The sequence below is a fragment of the Caretta caretta genome, chromosome 11 (genome assembly GCF_965140235.1).
Source record: "Caretta caretta isolate rCarCar2 chromosome 11, rCarCar1.hap1, whole genome shotgun sequence".
Classification (NCBI taxonomy): Eukaryota; Metazoa; Chordata; order Testudines; family Cheloniidae; genus Caretta; species Caretta caretta.
The window spans coordinates 50106218-50130726 of record NC_134216.1 but is presented as its reverse complement, the minus strand read 5'-3'; the positions used below and the strand labels follow the sequence as shown (position 1 = coordinate 50130726).

At 40.2% G+C, this 24509-nt stretch overlaps 1 protein-coding gene across 1 annotated transcript in view; it reads right to left on the bottom strand.

Moving 5' to 3' along the window:
• The window catches only part of ITGAV (integrin subunit alpha V), an 86649-nt gene that overhangs the window by 21056 nt on the left and 41084 nt on the right, over window positions 1–24509 (bottom strand). Inside the window, exons 7-23 of the mRNA XM_048869332.2 lie at window positions 22858–22983; window positions 19869–19913; window positions 19587–19630; window positions 19425–19481; window positions 18890–18942; window positions 18261–18463; window positions 16142–16333; window positions 15941–15986; window positions 14816–14923; window positions 13312–13370; window positions 12067–12221; window positions 11420–11557; window positions 10303–10370; window positions 7587–7734; window positions 5157–5249; window positions 4307–4386; window positions 170–250 (exon numbers count right to left, since the gene is read on the bottom strand). Of these exons, the coding sequence (XP_048725289.1) occupies window positions 170–250; window positions 4307–4386; window positions 5157–5249; window positions 7587–7734; window positions 10303–10370; window positions 11420–11557; window positions 12067–12221; window positions 13312–13370; window positions 14816–14923; window positions 15941–15986; window positions 16142–16333; window positions 18261–18463; window positions 18890–18942; window positions 19425–19481; window positions 19587–19630; window positions 19869–19913; window positions 22858–22983 (1696 nt within the window). The remainder of the gene's footprint in view (window positions 1–169; window positions 251–4306; window positions 4387–5156; window positions 5250–7586; window positions 7735–10302; window positions 10371–11419; window positions 11558–12066; window positions 12222–13311; window positions 13371–14815; window positions 14924–15940; window positions 15987–16141; window positions 16334–18260; window positions 18464–18889; window positions 18943–19424; window positions 19482–19586; window positions 19631–19868; window positions 19914–22857; window positions 22984–24509) is intronic.

The following is a 24509-nucleotide window of genomic DNA, read 5'->3' as shown; positions in this document are numbered from 1 at the left end:
GATGACGACATGAATCCGTGTTTACTTTTCTGTAACAAACCCTCCAAGGCTCAATAAGAAGCAAGACCTGCAGACCTGCAAGGAAGTTTACCAAAAAAAACCCAACCAACCCCAAAACAAAACCATTCATCATAAAAGAAACACTTGCTAAATAAGTATCAACACTCACCCTCTAATTTCAACAGATGCTAAGATGGCAAGGTCAGCCTGATAAGATGTTATTGGGCTTAAACTGTCAAATAGATTGGAGCTGAAAAAGAAGATAAGTCCATTTGTTAAATGGAATGAACAAGGTTCTTTTTTAAAGTGTTAAGCACATGTTATGTAACATTATTATGTGACTCCTGTGTCATCGGGGCAAAAGGAGAGGTACTAAAAACTCAGGGCCACATACGCTGCTCCACTGAGGTCTACTTTGCCATATTGTACAGAATAAATGGGCCTTACAACCTGCCCTAAATACTCTACTTGCATGGAAAAAACAAATGGCATAAAGCTGGTGTAGCTGACTATGCCAGCCCTTCCACTTTAACTCTCCTTAGCATAAGGGACAATTGAAGGGCTAGAGGAGGCAGGGTGAGAGCAAAATGCACTCCAGTGATCATTGCTACATAACTGCCCCTATCTAGCCCTTAGGTCACTCTAACTTGCCCAAGGGCTGGTGTGGCCTTCACCTAGCCCCAGTGTTGGGGACGCAGGAAAGTGCCTTAAAAGTCATCTCTGCACACCTCATCCCCTGCCACAGCTACACTAAACATCAGCTAGGCACTGCTGAGGATTGACCCTATATTTAAAACCTACAGAAGGGTGTACTAGATCATAGAGCAGTTTTCACTTACAAATGCTAGGATTACTCATACCAATACAATCTAGCACTTTCCTAGCTCCGATATAAAAGCGTTTCATCAATATAAATTCTTTATCCCTATTTTACAGAAGGGGAAACTGAGGCAGAGAGAGGATGCCCCAGGTCATCCAATAAGCCAGTGGCAGAGCTGGGAATAGAATCCTAGACCAGTGCTCTATCCACTACAGCACATTGCCTCCTTTGTAAGGATTTCCTAAATTTTCTCTATTTTCTTCACAGCTGTTGTAATTACAAATTACATGTAGCAGAGTAATATTTTCCTCCTAAACAGCAATCGTCATACCCTTTTGGATGCCGGGTCGTACCTGTGACATTGGTGGACCAGGTGACAGCTCATGTCATGGTGCTCGTGTCTCAACTGGACACTAACAGATACATAGCTGGAATCTGTATGGCTCACTTGTGGGTTAATATTGATAAATTTTTAGAACTTTAAGAAAGTGTTCAGACGAGAGTTGCTGCATGCATTCATCTTACTTGCAGTATCTATGTTCCATACTGTAATATGTGAGCAGTTTTATTGTGGGCCTCTGTGATTCTCGCCATATAGGAGAGGGACATTAATTAGTGCAGGGAACTGCTCTTCTGCAGAAGTTTCTTATGCTCCTTCTGAAAGAGGAGACCCACCATACCAGAGGGGCTTTGGTCGGATCTTGCAACTGAAAACTCCGTATGTCTGGACTGAGAAACCCACAACAAAAGGACTGAAGACTCTTGTTGTTGTTCTGCTCTCCTCCCCAAGAATATGAGTCATGCAAATGGATTCCACCCATTAGCTGAGTTTGCAGCTCAGAGCACGTGGCAGGAGGGGGAGGCGTTTCTAAAAACCCCAAACCAAGCAAATAGGTATCTCCATGCTGCTTGGAATCAGGGAGGGGGAGGTGTTTCTAGGCATAAACAAGAGATCCCCAGCTGAAGCATAAGTTAGCTTTAAAGGTCAAGTAGAGCTTGCTCGTTATAGAAGCCTATATTATTGTTTGAAACCTAAAACTAACTCATTCGTGTCTGTGTCTGCTTGCTTTAACCTGGTAATAATTCTGTTTCCTTTTCCTATTTAATAAATCTTCATATAGTTTATTACAGGATTGTCTACAAGTACAGTCAGTGGTGTGAGACTGTAAGTGCAATTGACCTGTGGTAAGTGATTGGTCCTTTGGGAGCAGGAGTAACCTGAATATTGCTGTGATCCTTGGTATAAGGAGACATCTATCACAGAAATATGCTCGCCCAGGTGGCAATACAGATCAGAGTACTCAAGGGGACTGTCTGTGACTCTGCGTTAAGGCTGTTAAAGTGCCTGAGGAGTTTGCACTTGGTACAGTTTGTTGGTGAAATCTACGTTTAGATCTCACAACCAGTTTGGGATTTGTGCCCTGGTTTTTAAACAGTCTGCCCTGAGGTTGGTACATCCCTTCTTGTGTCACCGTTGGGAGTGTTACAGCCATTTTTTTGACTTGGGAGCCATTTTTTGACATGCAGTGCACACCTCTGAGTGCAGCGAAAGGCACAGACTAGATAAGTGGGACACGTCTGTCATATTACTTGGACCTGTCACATGTCACTAAATGCTGCAGTTCCTCTCTCACATTCTGCAGAAGCAATTTCTATCCTGTTGTGCTTGCCCTCTGAAACAGTTACATAAAACTTGCATTTTTCCCTTATTTTAACTTGTAGTATATTATGCTTGGATTGCTGACTCAGTTCATTTCCTCACAACTGATTGCCCTACTGAGGGATCAGGGGTGAAAAGGGTGGGGGGAGCTATCAGAGGTAGGTGGTGGGGGATGTTTTTTGAGGGAGGTGGCAATCAGAAGTCAGGTAGGCGAGTTTCTTGAGGTGGGACCTGGGAGGTGCTGTAGCAGCTCCCCCTCTCTCCATCAGAAGTATTGCTCCTTCCTCCCCCACCCAACCCCCCCACACTTCTGTGTGGAGGAAGCTGGGGAAAGAGGATCGGCAGGGACTGTTATTCCTCTGATGGAGGGAACCAGGTGCCTTGGTGATTGCTCTCACCTTTAAGGGAGGGAGAAGCTAGGAGGCTCAGAGGTGCCCACCTTTTCCAAGGGAGGTGAGCTAGAGTTATATGCCACTGGCCAGAAGCAACAGTACATTGGCTGATAGAAAGGATGGGAATAAAACTGAACCAGACAGCTATGTGAGATCAAAGGGTTTGTAGTGCTGCAAAGCCTTTGATCACCAAAGCAAACTGCTGCCACTAAAATTATTATTCTTATCATCAGTTTTGGAGAGGGAAAATGCATATATGTGTGAGAGTAATCCATTCATTGGGTTCTGGGGACAAAGTCCCCAAGGAGTGTGACAAAGTCACATGATGCCTCAAGGACAAAGTGCTACATTTGAAGCTTGGAGTTAACTTAAGAGGTGTAAAAATCATAACCAGAGAGATAGATTCCCATTGACTATGCATCACAGGAGGCCTGTGTGTTTTCTCCAGCAAGCACATAAATCTACTCCATTCAGATGCTCCTGATATATTTACTATTTTTATAGTATTGCCCAGAAGTCACCATTCAGGTTCTAGGCCTGGTTGTGCCAGGGGCTGTACAAAACACACACACACAGAAATAGTCTCTGCTCTCAACAGCATAGGTGAATAGCCCTGGCATGGAGTAGCACCTCCTACAATCACAAGTTCATTAGACATACAAGCTGGGCCTAACATGCTCTTAAGAGCATGCCTGCAGAGGAATGGGAGGTACTACCGAGCCTCAGGTCGGTGTAACTGCACTAGCTTTAATCTAGCTAGCACAGCTAAAAATAGCAGTGACGATACAGCAGCACGGATGCCAGCTCGGGCTGGCAATACAAGTACATACCCAGCGTTCCAGGCCGGCTCGTACAGCCCGAGTTGAAGCCCACGCCTTCGCTGCTATTTGTACCTTGGTCACTAGATTACAGCTAGCGCAGGTGTGCCTAACCCAGCTGCAATCACACTTCAAGCTGCAGTGCAGACGTACCCATAGAAGGACTGGAGTGTCCAAGCAAAGGTCATTTTTAAAACAGAGGCTGCTGCTAGTCCTTCAAATGAACACGTTGTTTCACATTTTGGCACTGCATGTGTGAAGAAGAGATCCAAACTGAACCCAGAATGCAAAATATTAAGCTCTGCTTCAAATACCTTTCCTGGTTTTGTACCCATTGTCACTAAATAGCACCATTTCATTTGTGCCACATCATGTGAAAGGAAAATCAACTGCATACAAACAGAACTGACCTTTTCCCTACATTACAAACAGAGAAGTGTTTTAAAGCAAGTTAAATCCATGATAAAACATTTATGAGATAGAAAGGAAGAAATTAGCTCAGAACTAAATTGTAAATGATCAGTTCATAGCTTCATCATTTACCAAGGTATCTAATCAGTGCTAGCTACAGCGTAAAGTAGATTGGGAGGCGTGGTGTTAGCATCTACTTCCATACCTTCTGATTTGTAAGTCAAACTTCACGGAGGTGTCCATCTCTGACTGCTGATTCACACTGAAACGCAGGCCAGCTAATAGCTTAGAAACAAAACCAAGTGACCAAGGTTTAGTGGAAACAGACTCAAGTTCATAACAAAAAGTGCTCAGCACTACTATTTGTCACTGAAATTGCACAAGGCAGGGGGTCACAGAGGAAGCGAAGGCAGGCTGAACTAGCATTAAGGGCATCCAACTGAACAAGTGTGCCTCTCTCACTTGGTTGAGGTTGAGTTGTCATACTGCTGCCCCAGAGAAAAAGTAAAATTTGCTTCACATTCCCACAGTTGTTTTTACATATTCCCAGACCCCATGTGCTGCACCAGGAGGCAGCATGGTCTAGTAAACTGGACAAGTGCCTGGGAGTCAAGAAAATAAGATTCAATTCTGAGTTTTGTACTAATTCAACCACGGTCATGCAGTGAATCACTTACTCTCTCTGCACCTCAGCGTCCCCATCCTCAAAATGGTTGGAAGTGACATGTATTCCCTCATGTAAATGGCCTCGAGATTTATGGGTGAAAAGTGCTATATAAACAGTGCTTAGAATTATTACAGAATAATTCTAGGTAAAGTTGCATCATAAAAACCACGTACATTTTTTTCAGACCTTAGTTTACTGGCAAACTGGCAGCCAATTTTCGGAATGTTTTCTTTGAACTACTCTAACATGTGGGTGGCTTAAAATATATTTTGAGATCTAAATGTCAATGAGATTATATCTTCTAGCAGTATGAGCGCGCATCTTCCTCAATTAATATGAATAGTCATCTTCCGACCTCTTTTAAACCCCAGCCACACATTTGACTTACTTTAGTCCCAGCCTTCATGGGATTTCCAAGGTCACAGACCACCAGGCGAGTTTGATTCTCAGTTTTAAATGCACAGGATAGCCGTGCTAAAGCCTGCAATAAAAACAGGCACAGCTTAAAGAAGAACAGTGCAATATTTTCTGGCATCAGTATGAAAGACAGGAAAAAATTGCAAGCAAGTTGCATTAATTTAAATATTACTGGCCAATCTTAATATAATCTAGTAGCAAACAGCTCTGAAAAAAATCTGGAGGTGAAAACCTCACGAGGTAGAAGTGTTCTGTTTTTCTCGAATATACAGTATAAAAGTCTAATACTCCTACTCATATTGGGTAGCAATAATGATTTTTGAGGCCTCAAGTATTTCTCAGGTTGAGTTCTCCACACCTATGTGAAGTACCTATGACTTTTTCACAGGGGAGTTAGTCTCTTAATATTCCACTTTAAGAGAGACAAGTCTTTGAAGGCAAAATGCTATGAAAAGTCAGTAGCTCCTCAGAAGCAGTCCTTATCAGAGAGTCCACAGCGCACAAGTTAACAGACAACAGATCTAGGGTAGCAGAAGGCAAACCTCTCTGAATATGCCATTTGAAGTATGACCCAGGATACCCAGAGGCACACTATCATATGGGACTAAAGGAGTGGTGCCCACTATGACAGTGAATAACAACAGAGCTGAGGAGGCTTAAACAAAAGGATTCCCCCCGCCCCTCTTTCTTAAGAGCAGGTGCTCTCTTTACAAGTGTGGAAGAGGGATAATCCAACTTCATTTTGTGCATCCTACAGACCCTGGCTATCAAAGAAGTGTGATAACTTGCATCAAAGGTAAGCTTTGTCTTAGCATCCTGGCAGTCCAACTAAACCTAGGATTCTTCAGCTGTTGAGGGCTGTTCCTCCTCCCTGGGCTGACTAGTTGAGGGTAGGAGGACAGTGCATGTGTGTTGACACATCAGAGGTCACCATGTACAAGACATCAGAAGGAGAGCAATCCAGTCAGTCTAGGTTGCAAGGACTCATGGCAAAAATAGCATTTACTGATTTATCTCAGCATTCTCCAACTTCGTGGCCATTTTAAACAATCCTATAGGTCAAAGGCCTAACTGTTGAGAGAAAACTAGGATGGGGGAAGTTCTGGAAGCACAGTGGGATCTAAGCACCCTCTAAGGCAGAGCACTGCTGGGAAACTTCACAGAAGCTTCAAGAATCAGCATTGGTGCTTAGAGATTGGTTGCTTGTGCCTGTGCAACTGTGATGCCAACGAAAACACATTTAGAGAATCTGTGTGTTCCTTCCAAGAAATACAAACATCTCAGAAGGCTATGGGGGCAGCAGTTAAAAGTCAATCCCATATACTCCATGTGACCAAGAGAACTGAAGCCCCTTAATTTATGAGGATTCTGCAGTTACAAAATTTCCAGCAGAATCCACTCCTTGATTTTTCCCTTTGTTCTTCACTTGCGTGGCAGGGAGGGAGCAGCAGAACCCAGATATTATTCTTTGTCTCTTAGATTTGCTCAGCTCTTTACCCAGGATATGAAATGCTGAGTCTGAATATAAATTAATTAGCAAAGGTGTTGTTCAAAGACCTGTGCCAGAAATAATTTGTATGTATTCACTGCGTCTGTGTGCAGTCTATCCATCGTTGCTTAACACCTCTCTCCTGAATCAGAATAATTCAGCTTTGAAGTTCCAGCTACACATCTGCTCGGGCAATTTCAAAGTTATTGTGATCACCTGACTAATTGGAAGGCTAACACAGAATATCTGTAATTTCTGGGACCAAGCTAGTGAGAGTTTAGAGCAGGAGAATATTAGTGCACCCAGTCTAATAACTGGTGATCTAGAGCCCCTCTTAGAATAGCTTACTTTTGGGAACTCTTTCCTAAAATGTAAAATAGTGTGTTGTGCTACTGACATATATGCTTGGAGTGCACAAAACTACATAAGGCAAGCAAGAGAGTGTGTGCTGGGAGGCCAGAACAATTCATTAGAAAGTTGTGGTTTTAATATTTCCCACACATTGCTTTGACTTTCTGGTTTCATCTGCTACCAGAAACATAAGTGTCACTGTAGATAAAGTTTCAGAGTAGCAGCCGTATTAGTCTGTATCCGCAAAAAGACAAGGAGGACTTGTGGCACCTTAGAGACTAACAAATGTAATTGAGCATAAGCTTTCGTGAGCTACAGCTACACTTTCACATTAACCAGAAACAAAGTAAGTACTGTACCACAGAATTCCTGCAAGGGCATCCGTTCTAATGAAAGCTCCAGTCCAGTTTTACACAGCCAAGAGGTCTGGGTAAACATTTGAATGTTTAGGCTTAGTTAAAGACTGAAGCTTGTGCAGCACTAAGAGCCCATTCCTGCAAACCTCCACATGAGTAAATGCAACAGGACTAGTCACAGGAAGAAAGCAAGTTAGAAACTTACCTCATTGTTACGAACAACACCAATGAAGTCTGCTTGGGGTGGAATGATAACAAAGAGTTCGGCTTCATATGCTCCTTCCCCTTGGTTCTGGGCATCGACAATCAGGGTTAAAGGATTGTCATCACCAATATAGATCTGCTTCTGATCACTGAGCAAGCACAGCAAGTGCAAAAGTGAATACTGTGTTCACATAAAGTAGTTATGCTTAACAGTTAGGATTTACAGAAACAAGAGGCATTCTGACATTGCACTAGAGCATTAGGGGTCACCGCAGTTAACTTGCAATAAATGTTTTATAGCTCAAAAAATACAACTTGCAATGCATTTTAAAGGGGAAAAGATACAATGTCACTGGCAATAATGGAGCAAATATGAAATGTCATTAGGAGGAACTGTCCCTGACAAAGCATTTTGTCAATTAAAAAACAAACAAACAAACAAACCACAACACCACACACACTTCCTAACGGCAGAACAGCAGATCAATGATAAGGGCCAGATCCCCATGTATGCCCTTGCCATTTTAATAACCACAAACATGCTTTTTATATATAAAGGTACACACACACACACACAGTGCCAAACTCAACTTAAAAGTTAACTACAGAGCCGCAAGCAGCATCTTCAAAAAACACACACACATTTATATCACTTTCTAATAATTCCAGATAAATGTAAAAGATTTCCCCTAAATAATCTTTGAAAATGTTGCATATAAACTACAAGGGACCCAAATTTTCTCTGAATTGGTATAAAATTTCTCAAGCGTAAGAGTATAAGAATGGCCATACTGGGTCAAACCAATACTCCACCTAGCCCAGTGTTCTGTCTTCCAACAGTTGCCAATGCGAGGTGCTACAGAGGGAATGAACAGAACAGGACAATTATCAAGTGATCAGTTCCCTGTTGTCCTATCCCAGCTTCTGGCAAGCAGAGGTTTAGGGATACCCAGAGGACAGGTTTGTGTCCCTGACCATCTTGGCTAACAGCCATTGATGGACCTATCCTCCATGAACTTATCTCTCTCTTTTTTTAAACCAGTTATACTTTTGGCCTTCACAACACCCTTGGCAATGAGTTCCACAGGTTGACTGTGTGTTGTGTGAAGTAGTATTTCCTTACGTTTGTTTTAAACCTGCTGCCTATTACTTTCATTGGGTGACCCATGGTTCTTGCGTAATGTGAAGGGGTAAATAACACTTCTTTATTCACTTTCTCCACATCATTTATGATTTTATAGACCTCTATCATCTTCCTCCTTAATCATCTCTTTTCTAAATTGAACAGACACGGTCATTTAAATCTCTACTCATGTGGAAGCTGTTCCATACCCCTAATAATTTTTGTTGCCCTTCTCTGTATCTTTTCCAATTCTAATATATTCTTTTTGAGATGCGGTGACCAGAACTGTACGAAGTATTCAAGATGTGAGCATTCCATGCATTTATATACAGTAGAACCTCAAAGTTAGGAACAGCTTGTTCATAACTCTGAAATGTTCATAACTCTGAACCAAAGTTCAGGATTGTTCTTTCAGAAGTTTACAACTGAACATTGACTTAATACAGCTTTGAAACTTTACTATGCAGAAGAAAAATGCTGCTTTTAACCCTCTTAATTTAAATGGGGAAAAAAAAAAAACACAACACAGTTTCCTTAACTTGTCAAATCTTTTTTTTAAACTTTCCCTTCATTTTTTTTTAGTAGTTTACATTTAACAGTACTGTACAATTTGTGTGTGTGTGTGTGTGTGTGTGTGCGCGCTACCTGATTGCATACTTCTGATTCCAAATGAGGTGTGTGGCTGACCAGTCAGTTTGTAACTCTCGTGTTCGTAACTCTGAGGTTCTACTGTAATGGCATTATAATATTTTCTGTCTTATTATCTATTCCTTTCCTAATGGTTCCTTACAGAGCTCGCTTTCTTGATTGCCACTGCATACCGAGCAGATGTTTTCAGAGAACTATCCAGAGTGACTACAAGATCTCTTTCTTAAGTAGTAACAGCTAATTAAGACCCCATCATTTTGTATGTAGAGCTGGGGTTATGTTTTCCTATATGAATTACTTTGCACTTCATCAGCCACTTTGTTTCCCAGTCGCACAGCTGAGTGAGATCCCTTTGTAACTTTTTGCAGTCAGCTTTGGACTTAGTCTTGAGTAATTTTGTATCATCTGCAAACTTTGCCACCTAATGGGGTGTGTATATGTGTACATACTCATGCATGCATGTACGATTGCCCTCTGCTGGATAAAAATCACACCTTCTCATGTGTCTAACTGCGTCTAGTAGCAGCTAATGAAACTGTGGTATAGCCCTTTGGTTTGTAGCCGAAGATTCTACATGCTCTGCTTTCCTTGTCACATGTTTTCACTTTAGCTGAGACAATTACGACTATATACATGCAGCCACAGAGTCTTTACAGGAATTTAGTCTCTCCTCACAACTCATTTATGTTAACAGCACTCAGTCACAATGGGAAAACAGGTTCCCTTATGCCATGATCCAGCAAAAACAACTTACGCACATGCTTAAATTTTACACTCTGAGTACTCCCAATGATTTAATTTCATTCCATGCAATGGGACTACTCACAGTACACAAGATCTATGTAGGGTTGGAGCCTTACATAGGAAGTTTACCTTTCCCAATAGTATTATTCCATAGTATTTATTAGGTGTTTATTTTTCCAGTTCACCCAACACTGAAATTTACCTGCGTACTGCAACCTGCAATTTTGGTTTGCAGATATTATCTTCACCACAGTCCAGCAGGATATGTGTCTATGCAAAAATCAAATACATATGGCTTTAATAAGTTCAGCCCATTAATTCATACATGTATCTTCATCAGCACAATTCCCTTATCACTGCTTTTTTCAAAGGCTTTTTTGGAACAATTCTAATTAGGGGAACTGTTTACTTGTCTCTATATACATAAATTATGAAAAAAGAAACAAACACAGTTTTTATGCATGCTGTATGCCCTTTTTACACTTGCCCACTATATAATTCTAAAGCCAATGTCTGCAGTTATCTATCGTATTTGCAGATCATCTTATATAAATCATATCTGTTTCTTTATCGTCACATCTCCACTATGCTTTCTGTGCAAAGCTTGGAATAAAAAGGTAGAAATTAAGTTAAGTTGTTTGAAAGAACCGCAAGGACAAATTACTAGTCTACAGAGCATCTGTAGAAACTTATAAAAATGTAAGCATGAGACTGTAGGCAGCATAAGATCAGGAACAATTTCTAGGAACACTGTGCTCCAGAATGGGAAACAGCAAAAAAATTTTCAGAGGTGACTGCATCTTTTGAGGTATCGGGTTAAAAAGGGAGGAGGAGTGCTCACTGATGTATGAACACCAATAAGCTGCAGGAGTGAACTACATGCTGCAGTGAGTAACTTACTCTTTCCTCTCCCTGGAAACTTCACATAGGTATGTCACATACAGCAGTTCAAAATGAGAAAATGGATTAAAAGCTCTCACCCTTCTAGACCAGCATGCCTGATGCTGACTTGACCTCTGTTTTCTGTAATACAGCTAAATACAATGGGTGAAAAAGAAGCTCAGCTCTAAAGACTAGGGTGTGTCTAATGCCAAAAAGTAACGTATAAAAAAAGAGAAAAAAAAATACATACGTGTATTTGGAAAACATTTTCAAAATTCAGTGCCTACAGCTAGACCCCTATATCCACATTTAGGTGTCCTGATATTTTCAGAAGTGTTTCAAAAAATAAGGCCACTAGTTTAACATTATGTGGATTTAGGCACCAAAGGCTAAAAACATTGTCTATAATGTTTAACCAAAAACTGTCAGGAATATACCTGTCTGCTAATGTTAGCAGGAGTGAACTGGTTGAGGATGGGCTGTAATCCAGATGAGTCTGTGGCTGTTTTGTAATCCAACCGATATTCCATAAAAACAGTGATCGGAGTAAGTTTGTCTCTAAACTCAGATTCATCCTGAGGGGAGAAATGATTCAGGTCATTCTTAAATCACAACAAAAAGAACCCAGAGGCGCACTGGATTCAAATCAAAAGCCTACCAGTATTGGGTACTATTATTATTTATTGGTTGTATTATGCACCCGGAGTCCCAAACCAAGATCAGAGCCCCATTATGCTAGCTACTCTACAAACAAAGAGAAAATCCCAGCTCTAAAGAACTTACAATCTAAATATACAAGACAGACAATGTTAGTGTTAGAATGTCCATTTTACAGATGGGAAATTGAGGCACACAGAGAGATTTAAATGATTTCCCCAAGGACGCATAGGAAGTCTGAGGCAGGGCTGAGAACTGGCTCTCCAAACCCAGCCCAGTGTTTTAATCACAAAACCATCCTCCTTCCATAGCAATAATAATTCAGGGCAAACAACAACAACTCTGGTAATTACAGCTCTTTATTCAATGTGTGCAATAAGGCAAAAAAGACATTTGCCCTAAAAGTTTAATTGAAGTGACCTCTTACCCTCAAAAAAGCCTGAAGTTCCTCACAACGCATTGTGCCTCCTTTGACAACAGTCATATTCTTAGAGTGACCAGGCTGTTTGTTGTGGAGAAACAGAGCTCTCCTTAAGGCTCCTTTTTGCTTAAGTTTATCCAACAGCAGCTCCACTTGGAAGGCTATCAAATCCAAAGCATTTGAGTTAGGAATTTCTTGACCACCCGTATGCATAGCAGGTTCCTCTCAGCTAATAAGTCACAAGTGGACTTCAGCTGTAATGGCAATCTAACAGCTGTGCCCTCTTAAAAACTTGTATTTCTTTCAAGTACTAAATCTGTCATCACAATATTGTAACAGAGGTTGATATTGTACTAAAATGAGACCTCAAATCTTCTGCTCAACAGTGTAAGCATATTATTTTTGAAGACAAATCTTCAAGTAATAGGTTTGCCTCTATATTGGGATTTCTTTATGAAAGCAGAAGTCAGGATTTTTTCCAGAGACAGCAGCAATCTTACATCCACAATATATATCCTCCAGTTTTATTATTACTAATCTAATCATAGCTTAATATATTTGATATGGATCCCACAACTTAAAAATACAATACATTTCCTTCTACATAAACCTTGCCAGATATATCTATTAGCTACACATTACGTAGAAAACACTGAAAGTTTCCTGTAAGTGGCAGTATAATCAGCCAGAAACCATCAGTCTGTTGCATTGCAAAAATCTACATAGAGCCACCATACAAGCCTCTTAGAATGAATCTTTTATTGAAACTGGTCCGATTCCTGATCCGATTCCCATCCATGCCAATGAGAGTCTTTCCATTGACTTGAATGGGAGTTGGATTAGGCCCTTAGCATCTGAATTACCATCTCCACTGTTAGTTCTATTCATATAGCCACGGGAACTGTTTATCTACAATTCCCTTTTGTAGATACAGCTAAAGAGCTTGATCCTGCCAGATGACAAGTGCTGTCAGACCTCAATTCAGCAAGCCCACTTAAGCACATGCTTAAAGCCCATTCAATTTCGTAGGACCTAATATGCTTAAAGTATAATAGATATTTAAATTCACTGCTGAACTGGGACTTCACTTCCGAATAACTTGAAGGGTGTCTAAAGGGGCTCAGCACTGGGAAGGATCAAGCTCTATACTGAAAAAGCAATTACTTCACTGATTAAGAAACAGTTATGACCAGGATTCATGTTTACAGACAATTTGAAAAGATTGACATTTTTTAAAACAGTAAAACTTACTGAGTTTATTCGGGAGCTTTCCTTTGCCATCAGCTGTTAAGCAGAACTTTACTTTAAAGCTGTTTAAAAAAATATTTCAAAAAGCATATTTGATTACATATTTTTCAGCAGAATGTGGTTTAAAAGTGCTCTCCCATAACTTTCCCAGTTCAAAGTTAAAAAAAAAAAAAAAGAGACTCCAAACCCAGTCCACTCCCAAAGTTCAATCCTCATAGCCAAAGAAACCAGAACAGATTCATGACTGTTTCTTTTGTCCCATCTCATTCCAGCGGGGTCATGGGGCACTGTCCAAAACCTGCCCTGCTCCTTCTCTATTTATGAGGACAAGTGAATATACAAAAACAGGTCATGTGTTTTTTCACCCCAACTGGAGCAGGTAGAAAACTCAATGCATTGCTCTCAATCTGCACTCCTAACCTGGGAGAAAACTGGGAATTTCAGAAGATATGGATGATGTTCTTTCCATATGGGGAAGTTTAACGCTGGGGAGGTTTTCAAGGGCGGGGGGTACAAGAATACCTGAAGCATGTTGGGCAGCCACTCTTTAGGGTTAGGAAGTAAACCTTGCAGTATTATAGTTCTGGGAACTGAAGTACCAGAGAGTGTCATCAACCTTAAAACACGATTGTGGAGAACGCATATAGCAGTTTATTCGGCTCAGGACACTTCTACACTGAAGGGTCATTGTTGACTGGGGAATAGGTCTTACCACTGTAACAATTTAAAACTTCAAGATGTACAGTGACGGTAGAAATGCAGAGCCTTTAGAGCTTGATTAGCCTAATAATATTCATTTGTGAAGATCACAGTTCAAATTGTGCTGTAGGCCAGAAATGAAAGTGAGCTGGGGTTGCTGACCTAAATTGTTAAAGCACTCCACAGTGGGAAACAACTGGCAGCCTGGGCTTTGAGGAGTCCAGGCCTAAAAAGGCAGGGTGACTGCAGTCCAGAACTGAATTGTTAAAACAGAACTGCTAGAGGGAGTTTGCAAGACATCTGGTCCCAACACACCCGGCTCAGACCGACCTTAGTGGTCTCTTACTTTCCTGAACAATGAATTAATTCTTATCAGTAATATTAAATGTTTATGCAATAACTTTGCAAGCGATTATACAAGCATTCATGCACAAGATGCAGAACATTGGTGCTGACATTCGTTGGGAACCCAGGACCTGTAGAAATTTCCAAAAGGAAACTGAGGACTCTCTTATTTTCACTGATATACAGCTGTTCAGCTCTGAGCTGATTTAATTGCAGAGATTTTACTCTATTCAGTGGAAATAGTGCCATCTGTGAATGAAAGGTGAAAAGTGAGGATCAAATCCAAAGTCCACTGAAGTCACTGGGAGTCTTTCCATTGATTTTAATGGCATTGGCTCAAGCCCTAAGTGTGTTTGCTTTGCTTTGCCTAGCCATTCAGAAAATCTAGTTCCATTTTTTAAAATCTGTTTATTAGTTAAACTCTCAAGGCCGAGAGGGTAGAAGTAAAAACAAACCACTTTACCAGGAAACTTTCACACCAGTATCTGGCAGTTCACAGATTTTTTCCTCAGGATTTAGAATGGTCGGGTTAACTTCTAGGCCAGCGTTTACACTGATAACTGGTCTAGCCCTGAAGACGAAAGTAAATAAATTTGTGTGAACGATGACACTCATATAACACTACATCACAAAATTCTTCATAGTATGAAAAATGTTATACATTAAGTAAAGCCAAAAATAATAGATACAGAATGTAATGATAGAGCAGCAGATGGGAAAAGATACGAGAAGTTTTTTCATTGAATTCAAAGAGATGGAGAGTAGATGGGGCAGAGAGTAAAAGAAAAGCTGCCCCAGATACCAGGAGCTGTGGACTCTCACATCAGTACTACCAAAACGTCAGAATGAATCAAGAAGAGGCATATGCTAGACAAGTAGAGGGAACAGGGAAGGGAGTGGAATGAGATCAGTCTCCTCCAAAGAACTTGAGTGAATACACGCAGAACTGAAGAATCTTAATGATACTTTTAAACTAGATTCCTAATGGTTCTATTGTAACTTTACACCCTGGGTAAGGGGCAGGGAACAGCTTCATGGCTCCAGAAGCAGATCAGAAAATGAGTTGGCACTCTGCTGCAATTCCTCCCCTTCTCCCCCTTTCTCTGAGGAGAGAAAGTTATTTCCCTTTTTCGTGAAGTAGCCATCAACTTTTTTGTGCTCAAGTTAATACTCTGGCCTCAGAAAATGCCCCACTCTGCCCCTCTCTCAGCGGAGGAGTTCCCCTTAATGAGTCAGGAGCTCGCAGAACTGTCAAGGATGAGAGCAGGTTTGCACATCTCACCAGGCAGCAGCATTCTACACCTGCAGGCCTCTGGAGAACTGTCACTCAGGGGAGGCCATGGAGGAAGAGCTCATGCAGTGTTTTCTCTCAGCTCAGGACACATCCACCAGAAGCAAATAATAGATTATGGACCGCATATTAACACAGTGGAAAGAATGAGGTAACCACTTTTATCCATGTCATTCTGCAATGCAGCAAGACAGAACTTCAGACTCTCTCTCATTTCTGTTCCACTCTGTAATCTACAATTTGCACTGAGCTTTCCTCCTGACTGCACTTACATGAGAACATGCACCATGCGCCTACCTGTACAAAACAGCTGTGTCAACACCAAAGGCTCCGACAATCAAATCTGGAAAGGAGACAGAAATGCTAGATTTGAGAGTTTATCCCCCCCCCCCCTTTTTTTTTTTTTTTTTTTAAAAGGGACACTAGTTGGTCAGACATACAAAAGCGATGCAGTCAAAATACTGCAACTGTTCTAAAGCTAAGTCAAGAAAAAAGCACCTGGATATCCATTTTTATCCACATCAGTGGCTCCTTTCAGTGAGTAGCCAAAGCTTGGTGGCATAGTACGGGCAGCCCACTGTCCTTCAAGAATCTGAGATGGCACCGCATTCAAACCTGTCGCTCTTCCATTGTAGATGTAAACAACCCCTCTTTTGTCCTCTCCACCATAGGGCGCAGCAACTGCGATATCTGTGACCCAAAAGCAAGAGCCTTAATGTCTCCAAATATAAACAAAGAGAACTTCTTTGTGCTGACACTGAACAAGTCACATGGGCAAAATATAGTTACAGCAGAGTGATTTCAGTACATGGCAGCAAGTTGATAATTCTCTACTATTCTCTGAAAGGTTTATCTATCTACACCCTCTTTTCTGTTTTATATAACTTGTAGGGTCCTGAGATTTTCCGGGATGACACCAAAATTAATGTTTAAGGAGCACGTGTACTGTAGACTTATCTGCAACACAGAAGGGCCCAGTCCTGCAAACGCACTTTTTCAACCTATCTGGAGTCTGGGTATTTAACACTTCCCCCTAAAACACCCAGGATGGTCACTTCTGGAGACAACTCACCAAACTAGGTTTCATTAATATAATCATGTTCATCCAGAGGGTTCAAGATTTTTAATAGCTCCTACATACTTAAACCAGCCGAGTACAACATAGTTATTAGATCCTAAATGCTATGTTGATGAATGTTTGGCCATATATCATAGGAAGAATTTTAAATTAATGCAATTATGCCACAACTCAATAAGTCTGAGAAAACATATGAGCAGTGAATGATAAATGGGAGTAAACAAAATGCTAATCTGATTCCTTACAGGAAACACAACTAAAAAACAAGTCAGAACTTTGGAAGTGTATCTAAAATCTGAATTTAACAGTGTCCATGCTGATTCAAGAACAGCATTGGCACCCAAAGTATTAAAATATGAAACAACATGTAGCAGATGTTAGAACATTACTCCCTGTAAATTTATATAAAGCCGCATATTGAGAAGAAACTCTCAAATATAGTACTGTTGTCTTATGGGACTCATCTGCACTGAGCTGATGAAAGCAGCAGAGACAATGGTCCTGTACCATCCTGGGATGGAAAGCATGTTAACCAAATGACCCTATCACAGAGTGGAACAGTCGAGTTTAGGGAAAAGACATAGTAATGATTAAATCCTAGTAAATGAATTAACTTTAAAAAGGTGAAGATTTTGTTCAGTTACCTAACAAATGAATTAAGTCTGATTAAAATACCCTGAGCAGAAAAGCATTACAGAGTAGAAAATGAATCAGAAAAGACCGTTTGTGTCATCTAGTCAGATGATCAGAATTTTGCCGGACTATTCTTAGCCTTGATCTTACTAATGTCTTATTGAACTTGTACTTGAATGGCTGCTGAGATGTTACCTCTGCACAAGGATTCCATGCTACTAACAACTAGAAGTCCAAATATGCACTTTTGTTGAAACCACTGGCATAGACTATTTTGAGCAGCAAAACACGTTTCTTTAAAAGCTGAACATTAAAACTGTTTTCTCCTATGAAAAGAAGTTGTAACATATACACACTAATACTGGGCCTGAAATCAAATTTTTGCCTCTCATGCATGAGAAGAATCTCCTGGACAGATTTTCACCTTTAATATTGTTCTTTAGATCTAGTTTGTATTTCTTGTTCTGTTTTGTAGCATGACTATTTCTGAACTATAACATTTCCTATGGACCAAATGAAATGCTAGAAGATCAGCTATAATCCCTAATGTATTAATCCTTCATGAAATATCCTTTGTTGAGGTTGTATTTGCTATCATAAAACTTCGAAATTTCACCAGAGCTGTCCTTCCAACTCATTATAGGAATGAGGTATTTGATCAAAGTTGCTACTGTACTTATTCACAAAGAAGTTCATGGACTGATATAACAGCTTACAATAGTCATTGTTGTAGTTTAATTGGTATAGTATCTACGTGTTGTGCACATGTAACTCCTGTTAGCATTCTTGGGAATAGCATATATGCATCAAAGGGAGACTAGACTTTGGTGTCCAACAGTCTAATCTGTTTGTGTTCAGAATTCACATTTCACTATGAATTTAATAATTCACAAAATAAGGTCCTACCATTGAAGCCATCCTGGTCCAGGTCTCCCAGAGGTGCAATAGAACTGCTGAATCTCGCAAAGATCTCAAACCCATTCAGCTTTACAATCCGAAAACCTCCAGAGGCTTGTTGAAGGCATATGGAGACCTGACCCACCTCTTGAAGCTTGCCATCAGAACCACGCTCCATAAAGAGGGGGGCTCCAATAAACAAATCAGTGTAACTGTATAAAAAAAATACAGTCTTTCAACCACCCACAAGAAACTCCAGTTTCAATTTCACATGTTCTCATCACCCACTGCCACACAGAATTGTACAGTTTTGGGTAAGATGAATGTTTCAAATAGATCTTTAGGCTTCACTTGTAATTTAAAGAAATTTAGTGATGAAGAAAGCATGCATTTCTTATTTGGACAGTGTAGATGACGTATTACAACTTTAAACAAAAAAATCCATGTTGAGTGCTCAAAATAAAGCGTGTTGTGCAGGGAAGCCCTAATAAAATGCAGTTAAAAAGCCACAGGGAGAGAGAAATAAGTGTAATAGGACATATTCTTTACAAAATTGCTAATTTTGTTCCAGGAAATTAATTTTGAGAGAGACAGATAACTGTTTCCACAAACAACTACAAAAAAGAAAAGGCACTTACTTATCCCCATTAATATCAGTGGCAGCTACTGAATATCCAAAATAGGCAGCCATCTGGAAAACAACAGAAGTTTTACATTTGATCCAAATATTTAAATGAGTAAATTTAAACATTAGTGTAATTTTTGCCCCTCCTCCAAAATATTTGGTACATGTATTTCATTAGGTGCCACCAATCGTTTTTTCACTCCTTTCCCCTACTCCCTCAGTAAACTGGTCTGTTTCTAGAACAGTATAAGAAGAATTGATGACTCCTTCCCTGCAACTAGTAGAATCCAGTGGTCCATCCTCTTTTCTAATTCTTAACAGACTAAACTGAACTACAACACCAAGCAGCATGAGCACAGCTCCAGTCCAATGACTCTTACAGGTTTCTAAAGGTTCCACAGATTACTAAAGATCTGGAGGCATGTGAGCTAACAACAAAATATATCTCCTAGAGCCATGGACTTCATATCTATGTTCTGTCATTCTGAAGAATTGTTCTCTCCTGCACCCCTACAGCCACCTCATTGGTATAAAGCAGAACTATATACCTGTTCTCCAGTAAAATTGTACAAGGATGACATATTTTTTCCATTGTAAATAGATACCTGCATAGGAAAAAGAAATGAGCTAGTAGCATGTCACTATACACTACAACAACATTTAACATTAGGTTTTTATTATTTTCAAGTTTAAGATTTCAAGTTTCCTACCATGCCCAGCGTTCTTGCTGCTCTTGGAACCCCAGATACAAAGTCTGAAACATAAGAGAAGACAACTTGGTAATGTTCAGATTCCAGTTGAGCAAAGAACAATTGCTCAAGCTAGATCTTCATTTGCCTGAACCATTTTGCTCATTCCTAGAATTTTATGTATTATACTGTGTATGCATACAAGTACATTTGGGTTTGTTTGTGTTTGTTTGAATATTACTTCAAGTTTGCTTCCTGCTGAACACATTTTTACATACCAACAAAATAAGAACAAGGCTGTACCTTCTATGCCATCACCACTGAACTCTCCAACAGCCACCGAATAACCTGAGCAACAATAACAAAAGTGATAAGTCACTATATGAAGCTAATTAATTTTTGCTTTTCATGTAATTTCTCAACACTTCCCCTATGATCCCCTTTGCCTGAACATTCTGTTGAATGATCTCAAAAGTCAGTAAGATAAACAGCTATTCCAAACAGCATATCCATTGGATAACTATACTACCCAACTAAAAATAGTCAGTTAAAGTCTGCATGAGATGCACCAATTTCAGTAGGAACAGCCATGCCCAAATGGGCAGGTTTGTTTTGCCAAATGGGGATCCACCAGTTTGAAACTGGAATGGGTAGGTTCAAACAAACATACAGAACCTATAGATGGTCCAGAGCTGACATGTTTGGGTCCACATCTGAACTTGCCCAAAGTCTGAAAGGATGTTGCAATCCAAGTTTCTCTCTAAAGGAATCCTTTGATGAATTTATGGTAATAAAATTTGGTGGTGATCGAGACCAAACGAGGGTTTACTGGTCATGTTGAAAAAGGGCACATCAGGAACAGTAACAGAATGCAGAACTATCCTAGTTCTGGACTCAGCAGTTGAATCTTGGCCCAGGTTTTGTAAAAGCGTTTTGAATAATGTCTAATACAGAGAGAGCTCCTATTGGAGATATTAATATTTTAACCTGACTTTTTTTGGTGGACGAGGGGAGGTCACATAATAATTCAACTGATACCACAGACAATGACGTGTTCTGTGTAAATTCAGACGGCAATGGTAAAATAATCGCAAAGCTCTCTGCTAACTTAATAATACAAAAAAGCCCAATCGCAACACCAATTTTACTGATAGGAAAAAACAAACAAACAGATGCACAGTGAAGTGCACACAGTTGATGATTGATCCAGGCATGCAAGACAAAAATGCTTGGCTCCTGGGCCTCATGTCCGCTCACAAGACCTTCAGGAAAGAAAACAGGAATTTTGCGAAGACTTCATTACTGGCACTTCTGCTTTTGCGAAAAGACACCTGGGATTCTGAAATGACCACCGCATTCAGGACCTCTGTATTAATCTCATCATTCAGGAGTACATATTCCCCATTCTCCCAATCATTACACTGGGCCATTAGTCCAGTACAGTTTCAGAGGAAATAGTATTACAAAGTCACTTTTTGCAACACAACACATTTTTTTTTTTTTGAAGGTAACACATCCACCGAAGTACAGATCCTACTTAACCTGTCAGATCTGACAGACTCCAACATGCTCTGGTTCCATTTATTTTAGTGTGGAAGAACAGTTTCTTCCTTTAGATAAGGGTTTTACTTGGAAGTTGAAGGCACAGTATTTTTTGAGAACTTCCAGGAACTGTAGCAAGAGCACCTATATTAATTTGTTACAGTATTAAATTATGAACATGTTCAGGTCCAGATGGGAATACTTTTTAAAAAGACAATTATTGAAAACAAACAAAATAAAAATGTTTCCCAAACAGCCTTCTCTTAAAGGAGTCCCTGGTCCTCTGTTTTGCACGTGCAGTAAGATGGATATATACCAACTATTTCTGGAATACAGACCTCACATTGGTATCCATAGGAATTCTACACACTCACCCAAGGAACACCCTAAAACTACTCTCTCACAGAAATTTTACTCCAGGTTCCCTAGGAACATTTTTCCTTTCCTTTCTTTTGTCTAAGCAAGACATATATAAAGCTAAATGATTACTTCCTTCACCTCTCCTGGAGGACACTTTTATTTGTTATTCCCTCAACACATTGTGTTTCATAGAATCCAAAGGCTACTTCCAACTGCTGTATTTCTAAAGTAAATACAATATGTGTCATGGGGTGGGGGGGGATGTGGATGTGAATCTCCATATAGAATCATATATAGTGATATAAGGCCTGATTGAAAGCCTAGTAAAGTCAATGGAAAGACCCTGCTGGCTTCCCTGCGATTTGGCTCAGGCCCATGGAAAGTTAGCAGCATCCACTGTGTTGACAAAAATGAAATGACGTCTCAAGTGAGTGTGACATATTGATGAATTGATGCAATATTGAAAAGCAGACTTTCACTTGTTCCCAACCAAAACATTTTTTTTTAAATCGAGAAGGGGACTGCTCAAGCATGAATTTAAACTAGAAGTAGGTTTCAAACTCTTCTAATGTTCCAGCATTTTAACATAATCTCCAGCACTTACTTACCTAGGTTTATGTAAGGGTGGGGAAATGGGTCACTGAGATAGATCTCTGTTCTCATATTAGCAGGGTCTGCTTATACACTTTTTTGGGGTCTTTTATTCTCCTTTAAGACCTCTCAGGGAAAGCTGAATTTTGAATTACCTGGGAAACTGGTATGATTTGAACAGGCAAGTCTGATTCAATGCCAGACTGGTGTACATTAGACTGATCTGTAAAGGCAGAATGGGGCTTGTACCTTTACTTTCACGATTTTAAAGTAATAAAGGACTTAAGAACTAGGGGATTAGGGGATTTTCTGTGTTACACCAGCTACTGACTTAGAACACTTCTTTTTTGCAGGGCAGAGGGAGAGGATTATGGACTAATAAGTAATCCCACTGAAAGATTTCTGGTCACACATTTTTTCCCCCCAAGGGCCATACAGAGTCACTGAGAAAGTGAAAAATGTCTTTGACCCCATTTAAAAAGCAAGCGCAAAGCAAATATACATGGATTAGATAACACGTCCAAGAGCTCAAGATTGACCATGTGTCACTCTCCATATTAGAGAGACAAGATGGGTGCACACACAATCCTAAATGGACAGGCATTTAGCAGGTAGAAACACTCTTATCAACTGCTATCTTTATCAACATTAACATTCAGTAAGGGTTCAAACCTGCTCCTGTTGAAACCAATGAAGTCAATAAAAGTTATTGGGTCTTTTGCAATTGGTGCAGGATCAAATCCAATGAGACTTGCTGCCATATTGATAAAAATATCCCTTTATTTTCAAAATGACCTACCCAAGTAGCTGTCATCAAAAGCAGCACTAGCGGACCGTGTTGCTAACTGGTCATCATACTTTATACTGTAGACTTTGGAATTGTATTTAGCCACAATTTCTGCCACCCGATCAGAAATGAGTTGACCTGTGAAAAAACAATACATTAAAATAGATAATTGCTCTGGTGAATTTAACTGTGAAGAATGGGACTTAATCAGAGAATGTTTGGATTCTAAATCAATAGCATTTCCATTAGACTAAAGGGGAAACCTCCATTAGACAACAACAGTAGACATTGGGAGGCATGAAAATAAAAATGTAGACCATGATCCAGCAAAGACTTCGGCTTTGTCTACAGTGGACTTTCGTTGTTAAAATCTTTGTCAGGGGTGTGGAAAAAAAAACAAAACAAAAACACACACACCCCGAATGACAAAAGTTTTACCGATGAAAAGTGACAGTCTGAACAGTGCTTTGTCAGGGGGAGAGCCTCCTGCCGACAAAGCTACCAACCCTCGTTGGGGGTGGAAGTTTTTTTTTGTCAGCGGGAGAGCTCTCTCCTGTCAACAAAGAGTGGCTACACTACTCGCCTTTTAGCGGCATTTCAGAATTTAGCTTAAAAGAATTGTAGGAAATTATGAAACTGCAAGCTCAGGAGCATTACTTTATTTTTAAATTACGGTTACATTTAGAATTTTTTTTCCTTTCCAGTTTTATGTAAAAGATGACAATTTCTCCAAGGAGCTAACAAAATAAATATTACTAACTCAGTTTGATGAGCTTCAGTAGCATCTGTAATGCATTTTTACTCACTCTTCTTTGTTCAGGGTCTGCACTAATACAGAAACTATGTTACGTACATGGAACATGGGCAACTGCATTTGGCAGCTGCTCACTAGTGGTGGTGGCAGCAAGTGAGTTGGCTTTTGTATTCACAGGCTTGGTCTATGCTGCTGTTGAAAGCATGTCTCTCACCCCAGGTGGACAGATGTTAACTCTGCCTGAGCTAGTGTGCTAAAAATAGCAGGGTGGACATTGCAGCACAAGCTAGCTGCCCAAGTACAAGCCCAACCGACCCCTTGAGTCCATACTCAGGTGGCTAGCCCATGCCACCATGTTCACACTGCTGTTTTTAGCACACATTCGCTCGAGCATAGTTACTGCGCGTCTGTCTGCCTGGCCAAGAGGACTCTTCCCCAGCTGCAGCGTAGACACACCCACAGTGACCGTGGATGCGCAATGGTCAGTTGAAGGCCTTCCCTCTAGGAGAAGATATATGAAATGTTCTTGTGGAAACTGTAAAGTCAGAGGTAAGGTTTGTGTTACAGCGCAGGGCAGATACACGTGGAGAACGTAGCGTCTCTCTGTATCCAAAGGAAATGGAACATACTTCTCTTTGTGGGGCCTGTAGTGTGTCTCATTGACAGTGAATAATTTGATGTCTGTGTTATAAGATAGAGGAAAGACCATTTGCTTAACTTTGCACTTTCTTGCTTTTAAGGTTTTGGGTGGACAGGCAAAATATTCCCTGAGATAACCTCATCAGGCTTGAAGTATTTGCCTTTAGGAACAAACACACACACTTTATGTATTTAACAGAACATTTGTATGGCTATTTAGTTAATAATCAGTGCAAAGAAGTCTTTTAAAGCTGCCTCAAATATTCAGTAA